General features: G+C 36.2%; 2 protein-coding genes across 3 annotated transcripts in view; one reads left to right on the plus strand and one right to left on the minus strand.

The window, feature by feature from the left end:
• LOC131432974 (gamma-aminobutyric acid type B receptor subunit 1) overlaps positions 1–12548 on the minus strand; it is a 247899-nt gene that overhangs the window by 15018 nt on the left and 220333 nt on the right. Inside the window, exons 11-15 of the mRNA XM_058599660.1 lie at positions 6389–6505; positions 6110–6317; positions 2747–3003; positions 2548–2685; positions 2323–2482 (exon numbers count right to left, since the gene is read on the minus strand). Coding sequence (XP_058455643.1) covers positions 2323–2482; positions 2548–2685; positions 2747–3003; positions 6110–6317; positions 6389–6505 — 880 coding nt within the window. The remainder of the gene's footprint in view (positions 1–2322; positions 2483–2547; positions 2686–2746; positions 3004–6109; positions 6318–6388; positions 6506–12548) is intronic.
• Positions 6198–12548, plus strand: part of LOC131432975 (uncharacterized) — a 290167-nt gene continuing 283816 nt past the window's right edge. The window contains exon 1 of one of the 2 annotated variants that reach the window (XM_058599661.1): positions 6198–6267. The gene's annotated coding sequence lies outside the window, so the exon portion shown is untranslated. The remainder of the gene's footprint in view (positions 6268–12548) is intronic. The other variant, XM_058599662.1, reaches the window with a different exon arrangement.

Here is a 12548-nt window from a genome sequence, read left to right on the forward strand (position 1 = left end):
CGGTGTTTCAGAGGTGGGTGGTGTATGGGAGAAAACGTGTTATGAAAAGTTGTACGTTAGATGAAATTCACCGCGTCGTTGAGCTCGGTTGCCGTTTTGAAACGAGAAAAAGTTTTCGCAATATGTAGCAAGAAAAAAACTACAGCTAAGCCGCGAATAAAAGAAATTTTACCACACAATTACGGGTGCCATCTAAACGTCTAGGTGAGGTCGAATTGTTACCTTCAAGCTGAGATTTATGGATGTTATGGTTTGTATTTTCCGATTTTCGCGAAACAATCGGAAAAAGTTAACGTATGTTATTTTTTGTTTTATGTCCCACCTTGGAAAAATTGATTTCTATTCTAGATTGTTTTAGATTTTCTTGATATGCTTATTATGTACAATTATTCATTATCTATCAATTTATTATCCACCTAATAGAGCTAAACATTTCGTATGTTGATCACAACACCTGAAGAATGATTTGACATTCAGTAAGAGCATTACTCATTTAGACATAAATATTTTAGAGACAAAATCATGCAAATCGTTCAGCTATCTAGAATAAGTTTATGATTTGATTTGTAGTTTTCTTGACTAGTAAAATGAGACATTTCATCTTTTGTTTTGATTAATTCGTCAACTGATTGTAAATTAACTAAACTTTTTCCCTTATACTAATTGATATCAAGCCTTTTTATACGAAACGTTTGACCGTATAAATGAATCGTAGGAAGCTTAAGTTTCAGTAATGAATGCGTGTTTCAATTTATTTATACAATTTATTGGCCCATTGGGTCGTATAAATGAAATGTAGTAAAGTCTGATATTTGTAGTAAACATAACAATAACAATATCTGCAGAATAAATTACAGTATTGATGAAAATAAAAACAGATTCGAATATGTAGTACATTCTACTTCGGGCTGGAGAGGTGAATGAACCTAAGATTACAATATTTATAATCGAAAAACTACTTCTTTCGTACTGATTCAACTGTTTACAGAATGTTCCAATAGTGCAATGTTGGAACGTGATCCACTACTTACTTACTAATTTTAAATTTGTTTTCACCATGCAATCAATCACCTGCAATTCCCTCAACCAAATCGACTATTTTCTACAACCGTGTATCGAGTGAAGTAACGAGTCGACTTCAAGTCGCACGATGCAAGAAGTTTGATTGCGAAGTACATGGTGATAGAACAAATGATGCCTATGCCAAGATAGACTTTGAAGCGTTTTTAACAGGAAAATTATACGGTTACTAGTATAAATGGGATGGCAGAGATTATCGGACACTTTAGGCTATCGGAAGTCACAAAGGACTATCTTGTGTGATAGGCCACGAAGCATCGTTTTCTAATCGTAGCCCTCTCTACTGTAACATCGGGAATACAACTAAATTTTTATTTTTTCTGTTGTCATTTGGAAGTTGTACCTTTCTGTCGCTGCAACGAATTCCACTTGTTTTAAGCCAATACTTCGAATGTCCAATAGCTCACCTCACTGACCTATCGTATGTTAACCAAAAATCGCTTGAAAGTATTGAATAAATCAAATGAGAATAATTGTCAATCTTCACACCGATTAAAGAAATAGTAATCAAATTAAGAGAAGGATACGTAAAAATGCTTTGATTATTCGATAAAACCATAATCATAATCCTCCTGAAGAATTCCGTTTAAGTTTTAGGGAAGTTTTAAGGAAGTAACCTGAATAACGCGGTTGTTGATATTCAGCTCAGTTATTCAAAATTGTTTGAATTGGTTTTTAAAACATGAACTTAAAATCGAAATGACGGCCTACTAGCCTTTGAAACTAAAGGAGAGTTTCCTAATGAGTAATATTCGTGCTGATGTCATCAACAACCATTTGAACGCTCGAAGTTCGCGCAGGTATTGACTGCTTGAATTGTTTATCATAAATAATGACTGCGCCAAATGTTTGGTATTTACTAATATTTCAAATTTCTTTCAGCAGTTTAATACGTATTTTCAAATCATGCTTAGAACGGTTTCCGTGCGAATAGTTAAGAAAACAATACATTACCTTAACCAATGCAGATCGTAGGTTACTAAGTTACTAAGTGTTTGATAAACTTTCATTATAAAAAAGTAAGGTAGAAAACTACTCGATATGTACTATGGCGAACTAACATATATATGTACATCTAGTCTACAGTACTAATTCAACTCTACAAGTAACTATCTGAAAAGTCATCAGATTGACTAGTCCTCGAAGAACGGGTGATTATCGAGATTCCGCCTCCAATGGCGCTGTCGAAATCGGAAGTAGTCGTGTGGTCGGCTTGTACAGAGACGACCAAGGATTTCTTACCTTGTGTGACTCCCGGCGATGCAGCCACGGTCAATTGATTGTTGCTGAATTGAGCGTTGTTGGTTCCGGCGTGAGGCTCGTTGAATTGTGTCGGTCCACTTTTTACTGTCGATTCTCTTTCTGAAAGTCGTTGTTTTAATATTCGAATTTTTTCTTCTTTCTGAATAGAGGGAAAATATGGTTCATGTAACATATCTAAAAATTGGTGCTATTTGTGTTTCTTACTTGAGCAATTAATTTTTGCAGATCATCATTCTCCGTTACAAGTTTTTGGTACCGTTCTTCATCCTCCTTAGATACGCCAGTTTCGTTGCTGAATTTCGATTCTACTTTATCTTTAGGATGCCGTAAAACTTCGATTACCTTATGGACGGAGAAATAATTTTCCATAACAGCTCATTAAATGATTACTTTGCATACAAACCTTTGGCACAAATATCAACAGCATGCTTAGAAAGCAGCAAAAAATAACAGCCAGAGCAACAAATGCAAATGATGCGTCTTGCTGGGATGCGATCACCATGGCTACCGGTGCAGTAATTAGGCACAGGACAACAACATTGTAGATACTCATACCAACGTACCGGGAGTCGTTGATCTGTTTTACTTTGAGCGAACGGGTTTCATAGGCAAGAAATAATCCAAAGACCAGTATCAGCCCTTTGAAACCGTATATGACTCCTGGTAATAAAATAAGGACAAGGCTATTATTTAACAATCAAGTTAAATTATGGTTAGTTAAAAATAATTGGGTCGAGTTAATTAATTCAGTTCGTCCGAAAATAAACTGCTTACGACCAGGTCGACAGAAACAAAACAATACAGTGTGTGAACAAAATTCCGTCGTGACATCAAACACTATTGCTTTCGGCCTTCGACACAAGCCTTTCTTAAGGAACAAATGTATTCAGCTCTATGTCGACCGGAAAGGTATTAAATTCACTAAATAAAACAACAATATTTACTATAAGCCGTAGGCAGATATTCTTTTCATCATAAACAGAAAACAGGTTTTTACATCTTACGTTTGTTACACATGCACTTAATGAACAATGTGATAAAAACAAATGATGCAGAGCATATGGCTTCCTGGTGTTGGAAACTAAAACTTTGTAAAAAATGCCAATTCGGTATAACGACTCACATGACCATAAAAATATGCTTTGGAAAATATATCGAGCGGTGTGACAAACACAAACACGTGTTTGTCATACGGCTTTACCCGCTGTTGTAAAATTCATTTTACAAACATAAAAGGGTTTCGTTTTTCTTGCTTCTTTCTACCACATTTTTAATAAGGGCTATGCCTTCTTATATCACTCTCGGCCAGGACACAATGCTTTCATGTAAATCGCTTGTCACCTACGGCCATCTGCTGGGTACATAATATTGTCCGATAGCCGCTGACTACGGTTAGCTTTGCGAGAAACAGCAAAAAAATAAAAGCAGCTTCTACACTGGTAAAAAGCACCCTCAGTATTTCGGAGACAAACATTAACATCAATACAACACTCTCATCACAGGTACGTCAACTAGTAACGAACCCAATGCATGGAAAACAACAAAGACGGCAATAACACAGGAAAACCTTGTAACGATGTTTCCAACAACAACAGCGAAGACGAATCAATGGAGGAGAACAGGAATATTATACCATTGCCTCCTAAAATTGAACCTGCCCTATTTGCTGCTCCTCAAGGAAAGAGGATAACATCTACATCCAGTACAAAATATAATCTTTTTTTGAAAAAAAAACAGTGTTTAAAGAAAAGCCGTCTTCTGTTTAGTGTGTAGCTGTGGTTCATAATCTTTTTATTTAGCGGATCCCTCCGCGATTTTCACTCTATTTCGAAAATTTTATAGTATCATCGAAAAATGACACACAAAACGACAATATGATCATTATGTTGTCCTAAAATAATTCTGATATTGAACTTGAGGCAACACAACAACACGTGCTGCTAGAAACAATGTTCGACAGAAGAAAACTGTCAATCTGTTGATTGTAAATTGAGTAATTAGCAATATAAACTAGTGGGACGACTAATTTGATGAATTGATAAAATTGATGAATTGCATAAAACATGTACTCTCGAACTAATCTAGGCTGCATAAGGTGACGATGACATCACAGCTCATAATGTGTTACAATCGCTTTCTGCTACAACTGAAGGGTGTTTTTAAAAAATGTCACAACGTTTTGTTTTTAAATAAAACGCACAAATATGTAAACTTTCCCCAAATTTGGTTTTGCTTGAAGGATTAAGTATCAACCACTATGTTTGAATATGATTTCCGGCATACGGCAACCTCGGCTTCTCTGTAGCAACACCATACGGTCGGTCCAATTTTTGAAAACTTTTGTGCACAAATCGGAATATATCTCACTGATAATATGCTCAATATTGTCCTCCAAAGCATCCAAAGTGTTGAGTTTGTTTGCATAGACCAGCGATTTAACATAGCCCAACAAAAAAAGTGACATGATCACCGAAAACATTCTGGGCTGATGCGCCGTCCTGTTGACAATAATCCACAATCCACAATAATGGGACGCATTCACTGTGTCGTTGGCTCCATTCTCATTTTTGAAGAAATAAAGACCAATGATGAAACCATGGTGGGTTCCACACTAAACCGTGCATTTTTATGAGTGTGATGATGTTTCGAGTCCATCGTGAGGATTGCTCTCGCTCTAAAAGAGGCAATTTTGTTTGTTCACAAACCCATTGAGACAAAAATGCTATGTTCAGTGGGCCGTCCATAAACGCCAAAAACATCACACAATTGTCAGTGCGTTTCACAAAATGAACTATTGTTCTTGAAATGAATTTTCACAATTTGGAAGCGTTGTTCTGCTGTAAACCTATCGACGATGAATTGTCAAAGATTACTGAACAAAACATCTAACTTTGACTTTGACAGTTGGATGACCAGAATGATAGTTACTCCTATCGGAAGATAGGACACTCTAAAAAACACCCTTTATAAATAAATCGATTATGCGATAGATATTTCGTAAAATAGACATGCTTTCTGTTCATGTCATAAACAGTTCCCCTGAATGTGTTTTCATGCGATATGCTTAATATTTAAGCATGTAAAACATGAATCCTTCAACATGTGAATAAACTTAATGCAATTTGGAGGAAATGCAAAGAAAGCATTGTTGAATATAATTTAGAAGTCACGTGTTTACGAAGCTCGAAATGATGATGAAATAATTTTATTTCCTACCCGTGTTCTCATTGTGAGGATATGCGTTGAAGATCTGCAACACTCAATCCTTCAACTCACTGCTAGATGAATAAACAACACTTTGCAATGATTCGAATAGTACACATAGCATTTCGCAGGGTAAAACACATAAAAATGGCATCTGTATAGCTTGGAGCAGTTACTGATAGTACAGGATATGAAGCGTTTACCGAGAAGAACAGTCTAGCTGAATTCTGGCACTTGTCCAGTACTCATCAACACATGGCGTGTATAAGGATACATGTTACCCTTCCCCATCGACTGTTGAAAACAGAAATTTAATGGACCGTTTTAGTACACATATGGCACCAACAGGTTAATTTTATATATTTGTGTTTCTGCTGTAATAACATTAGGTTAGTGATGCATACGAACGTGTGTTTCATGTATTAGTCTGGACTTAATCGGAGGAAATCTGATATAATTTTTCACTATGCCTAGAGCAAACACGTTGATTGTCTATGAAAAATTGTCAACCATTTCATTATGATACTTGATCAACTATCGATAACAGCTTTAGTATTCTTACCTAACCAGACAGAGTTGTTGTGACTTTCGCAGTGTTCGAGCTCTGGTCGGATTTTTACGTCATCGTTGGATGAAATAGGATCCTCCAGGGGAAACGTTTCCAGTCGTCGCTGCAAAGGATCCTGAATTTGCCAAGTCAACAAAATAACTAAATCAACTGTAAGTAGACCTGAAACCATCGTATAGAGCTTCCATGGTTCCACCTTTTTCTATAGAGTAGAAATGAAAATATAGCGTTTATTTCATTTTATTCGATGAATCGATAAAATAATTATCTTACTTTAGGGTCTGTTTTCGTTTTCGTTGTGAATCTGTGCACTCGCCAAACTTTGCTAAACATTGCTCCGTAGGCCAACGTAAAACCAGTGGACAAGATCCACGTTCTAGCTTGACAAATCTGCAAAAATATAAAAAAAAAACACGAATAATATGAATAATCAATTTAGTTTTATTGGTTCAATATACTTCAAAACACATATTAATTTCCGTCAAAATTTTCTTTTAATTGTTTTTTCCGATCAATGTATGGGACAACCGTACTTATAAATATCTCAACCCCAACCCATATATTAAAGCATTGCTTAGAGTGAGAGCTGCAGTCCGCTATCTCTGTCCGATGGATTGACTTAAAAGCTAATGTGATAATGAGAATCGCGCATTTCACATCAAAACGAACTGTACAGTATGATAGTGTTCTGCAGCAAAAGTGTGATCATAAGAGCATAGTTCGGATTCGTGGGATTCTTTGCTTCAATGCCATTTTCACGACTGATGATCAAATGTCAAAATCAAACAACTACACACCCAAAAAAATTTTCAATTAGGCGAAGCTCCGTCGAGATCAGAGAAATGTTGTCTTGAGCTACAAAAACAACATTGTAGAGGGAATATTTTCTTGAAATATTTCGTTTTCTTCAACATCTTTAATGTTGTCTTCGCTTGATTCCAAGCCTGATCAAATTTCCATTCAATTGCTGTTAAGTCGGTTGTTTGAATCCATTTAGGTTATGCCGGCGATTTCAAGACAAAATGGTCAGAAGCCAACTACATTATTTTAATCGCACCGCCGGATTTATTTAATCGCATCGGTATAAAATGTGATTGTCATCGGTGTCATTTTAAGAATTGGACAAAACTCATTAAATACAAAAGTCTGGATGTGGAACAAGCTAAACAACCAATCTTTTCTATTAAGCAATGCGTCATATCGCCACAATACTTTATAACTATTAAAATGCAATTGTACGAGTGCCACATTTGGTCGAACCTTATTCACAACATATAGATTTTTGTTTTTGTGCAAATTTCGAAACCTCGAAAACGCAAACCAAGAATCTAAACGAAGTTCGCCCAAATGCGTATATGACTTGCATCCGACGGTGTTCAAAACTTGACCACTTGTCTTCACGTGAACCTCCTAAAATTTCTTATATGACTCTCTATAGAGAAAACAAATATGCGTTCCGAATCAAAACCGGATAAACACTTAGCCAATGTTTTTTTTTGTTTTTTTCCCCTAAACGGCTATATGTTTTGGAATTTTTCTAAACGGCTATATGTTTTAGTGGCTCTAAAACATGCAGAAAACTGATTCCCTGAGTAAAAGATTAAAAATATCATGAATGCAATTGTGAAAAAGTATTCGCCAGAGGCAGTGCTTGAATCAGCAGTCTATGTTTACAACGATAGCTAACCATTGCTCCCTTGCCCTCTAGCATTTGCAGGGTAAAGCTTGAGATTCATGTTTTGTAGCTGGGTTGGTAGTTCAGAGTATGAGCTGCTAGTCTCGCAAGCTAGCTGCCGTGTGTCATTCCCCGACCTGGATAAATTCATAGTATCAATAGGATTTTTGCAATATCTTTACCATTGTCCCATACAGTGATGAATTTGCTGCGAAGTCGAATTCCACATCGGAAAGATTTACACTGTCTTTGCTGTATCCTTTGATTGTCTCACTATTTTATATTAAAACTCAATAAATTGGAATACAATCTCTCGTAGTATTTACCAATAAATCGTTCTCCCTCGACTTTGGTGTTTGGATAGGAAGATTCAGGCTGTAAACCATTTGGCGAATTACTCGAACTTCGAGTTAAAGTCTAGAAAATCCTTTCTTCCTTTCCCTAATTATTTTCTATGCATTCGAAAATAATCGATGGTCAGATCTTGTAGATATGACGGTAGACAAGCACAGAGAGCAAAAGTTAAAATTCGCAATATATAATTTAAAACGGATTACAGTAAGAAGTTTTACTCGTTTTAACCTTACTGTCAAGGTTTGGCGAATAAATGATTATTATTGAATTGTTAACAATGTAGTAATGGCTAATTTCTAATTGCAGACTTGAACTTACGGCGATTGGCATAAATAATCAGTGTACTTAACAGGATCAATTGTAGTCATCCTAATTATTTCATTGCGACTTTTTCTAGTCTCATACTGTCGACAACACGGAAAACAGAACAACATACAATTCTTTACATATTTTTCTGTAGCCTAAAGGTGACATTTGGCTCAAGTGGCGCAAGTGAGCTAACAATTTTGCGATTGAGAATTGATTCTTTTATATCTTTAAAATTCGATAATATAGGATGTGTTCCGGAGTTTAAAACAGATCAAATAGTGTAAACAGTAGTTTGAAAATAGCTAACAGTTCGGCTGAAAAGTTCGTATCGTTTAATAGAAACACACATTTTTTTGCCAAAATTCGTCTTTATTATTCAACATAAGTGCCATCAGTGGCGATACAGCGATTAAAGCGATCTTCCAACTTTTCGATACCATTTTTGTAGTATGATTTGTCCTTTGTCTCAAAATAGGCCTCAGTTTCAGCGATTACCTCTTCATTGCTTCTAAATTTTTTTCCAGCGAGCATTCTCTTGAGGTCTGAGAACAGGAAAAAGTCACTGGGGCCAAATCTGGAGAATACGGTGGATGAGGGAGCAATTCGAAGCCCAATTCGTTTAATTTCAGCATGGTTTTCATCGACTTGTGACACCGTGCATTGTCTTGATGAAACAAAACTTTTTTCTTCTTCAAATTAGGCCGTTTTTTTTAAATTTTCTCCTTCAAACGCTAAATAATAGTCACTGTTGATGGTTTTTCCCTTTTCAAGGTAGTCGATGAAAATTATACCATGCGAATCCCAAAATACAGACGCCATAACCTTACCGGCCGATTGTTGAATCTTTCCACTCTTTGGGTTCGGTTCATCGCGTGCAGTCCACTCAGCTGACTGTCGATTGGACTCCGGAGTGAAGTGATGGAGCCATGTTTCGTCCATTGTTATATATCGACGAAAAAAATCGGTTTTATTTCGATATAACAGCTCCAAACACTGCTCAGAATCATTAATTCGTTGTTGTTTTTGATCGATTGTGAGCTCACGCGGCACCCACTTTGCACAAAGCTTTCTCATATCCAAACATTCGTGAATAATATGTCCAACACGTTCCTTTGATATCTTTAGGGTGTCAGCTATCTCGATCAACTTCACTTTACGGTCATTGAAAATCATTTTGTGGATTTTTTTCACGTTTTCATCGGTAACAGCCTCTTTTGGACGTCCACTGCGTTCATCGTCTTCGGTGCTCGTATGACCAGTACGAAATTTTGCAAACCACTTACGAATTGTTGCTTCGCCCGGTGCAGAGTCTGGATAACACTCATCAAGCCATTTTTTGGTATCGGCGGCACTTTTTTTCATCAAAAAGTAGTGTTTCATCAACACACGAAATTCCTTTTTTTCCATTTTTTTCACTATAACAAAAGTAGCTTCACTTAAAATGCAATATCTCACAAACTTATAATCAGACAGCTGTCAAATTTATATACGTATCTTTTGAAGGTTATACTAACTGAAAATGGTATGGATTTAATTCTAGTGGCGCCCTCTCATAGAAACGATACGAACTTTTCAGCCGATCTGTTATTTGGTAGTTTATTTTACCAAGAGTAGCAAAGAAGTCAGTGTATATTGCGTCGCACCTGTATATATTGAATGACACAAAACATGTTTTAGAAAAATCTTGAAAGGAATCAATGAATCTGGGACAATCGTCAATCAATTGTATTTAGTGTATTGGATCGGATGAAGATCACTAGCGTCAACTGACCGTCGTTTTAAGTGGCAATTTGAGATTTCAATCGTAAATCGAATCGAATTTGATTGATTCTAAGCGTGTGACAATCGATTGAACATTCCATGAGATATTGAACTAAGTTCCACTTTAGAGTTTTTCGCCATTATTTACGGTACTCCCAGAGCCGGTATTCAGGAACTAGCTGAACCAAAAATGATTCGTATGGCCATAAATTAATACGCCAAACAATTTAGATCTTTTATATCTGTATAAAAATTTCCTGTGATTCCAGAATCGGATAAAATTCACCAATTTTGTATGGGACCATAAGTCCTTTAATTTGAATTTTTGTTTTTGAAGTTCTATTTGGCCTTTTTGAGAAAATGATTGAGCTTTGAGAAACGATTCCATACTGGAACCGGAGTTCTAAAATCGATGTAGCCGCGATCAGTTAAATTCACCTGAGTGTGTAGACATATTTGAGAAATTGTAGTGCGAATTAAATTTTTGGGTACCTCCCGAATCGAAAACTGAATACCGCTTAAACTGAAATAAATTTATTTAGTAATCCACTATCCAAATCTGCCAACCCGATAAACCTGATAATTTATGTGGAATGCACCTTTTTATACTAATCACCTTGTATCCCCTAAACCGGAAGTCGGAACTGACTGAAAAGCAAGATGTTTTAAAGGATCTTAAGACTTTTCATTTAAATCTTAGGTGGTTCTTAGATTTCATTTGAATCTTAGATCGGTTCAGCCATCTACGAGAAAAATGAGTTGCATTATTTTAATCTCGTTTCACATATCATCCTGTGGTTCCGCTATCAGAAGTCGGATCCAAATGTAATTCAGGAACCTTGTTTGGGTGTATACGACTTTTCATATGAATCTGAGTTTGGAGAAAACGGTTGAGTCATGAGTGAAATTATTTGTCACACACGCATTTGCTGATCTCGACGAACTGATTCGAATGGTATATAGGTGTTATGTTCTTCCAGCATTTATTGCTGTAAGTAGTTGAAATAAATATAATTATGGAATTACTTTCAACTTGAAAATGCTGCCATCATCTTGTCATATTTACATTATTGTTTCCATGTCATATTTGAACGATTATGTTGCCAAAAATGAACCATGCTAAAATCGGTCCGAGACAAAAAGTCATGAAAAAAATGCTGTACATAGTCTTTTTGCTACTCAGAAACAATTGTATGTTACATTATAAAAAATCGTGTTTCTCGTTGCTCCCAAGCACTGCTTTGTCATATAGCGCTTAAAACTCCTACTGCTGAAAAAAGGGGAGAAATCGCTTACACAAAAGTATCGATATTTTCGTTAAAAATGGACGGATTTTAACAATCTATGGCTTGTTGGAGAGCTATTACCGTGCGGAATCTAAGTCTGAAAACATATTCTGTTTTCAAGGTCAATTGTGACAGATATTGTCGAAAAACTGAAAGTTTTGACATAAAACTTCGTATAACTCAAAAAGTAAACTTTCGATCTCAAAACCATTCAATAGCGTTCAGGATGACGGGGAGACCTTTGATTTGAGACTAGTTTGATCAAAATCGGTCCAGCCATCTCTGAGATCTCGACCTCTTAGTTGACAACACACATACAGACACACACACATACACACACGGACATTTTCTCAGTTCGTCGAGCTGATTCGATTACTATATGACACTCGGTCTCGGAAATTTTGTCTAAAGTTTGAGCGAATTCTATACCTATTTTTTATATTTATAAAAAAAAGGTAAAACTGATATATTTTCCCGAAAAAAGAGCTTTCTGTCAGCATGAATGCAATAGCGCTGCATTAATGATTAGCGAATATTCAACTACTATTTATATTATCGAATGATTTTTGATATCCTAAGTAAAGCTCCCAAATTATCACACTTTTGAGATATGGCGTAATCTATATTGTATTTAGAACTAGCACTTGCCATGCGAGGAGGGCAAGTTTTTACTACAACACCCTCCATACAATTGAAGATACCGAAGGTTGCCGAAGACTATATGGCTCTATCTGTTGCCAGAATCGAGATAACTGTTTACAGCCCCGAAACAGTCGAAATCCCATATGCTCTATATCGCGTTTTTTCCGGCAACAACGAATCCGCGTTGTGCGAGACCCCACTCTACGAACGTCAAAAATGACTACTTACTTTTACAGTCAATGTGGATGTGGTAGATTTGCGACATCTGTAAATATCATAATGTTTTTCTGTGTACGTCATTTCCAGGGTTATCAAACGAAAACGACATAAGTAAAAAGATGAATGAATGTTTTCATATTAGCCGACAAATGTCCTAAACGATTTGCACAGTTTTCACAAATTTTTA

Source organism: Malaya genurostris, chromosome 2, assembly GCF_030247185.1.
Source record: "Malaya genurostris strain Urasoe2022 chromosome 2, Malgen_1.1, whole genome shotgun sequence".
In the NCBI taxonomy this organism is placed as follows: Eukaryota; Metazoa; Arthropoda; class Insecta; order Diptera; family Culicidae; genus Malaya; species Malaya genurostris.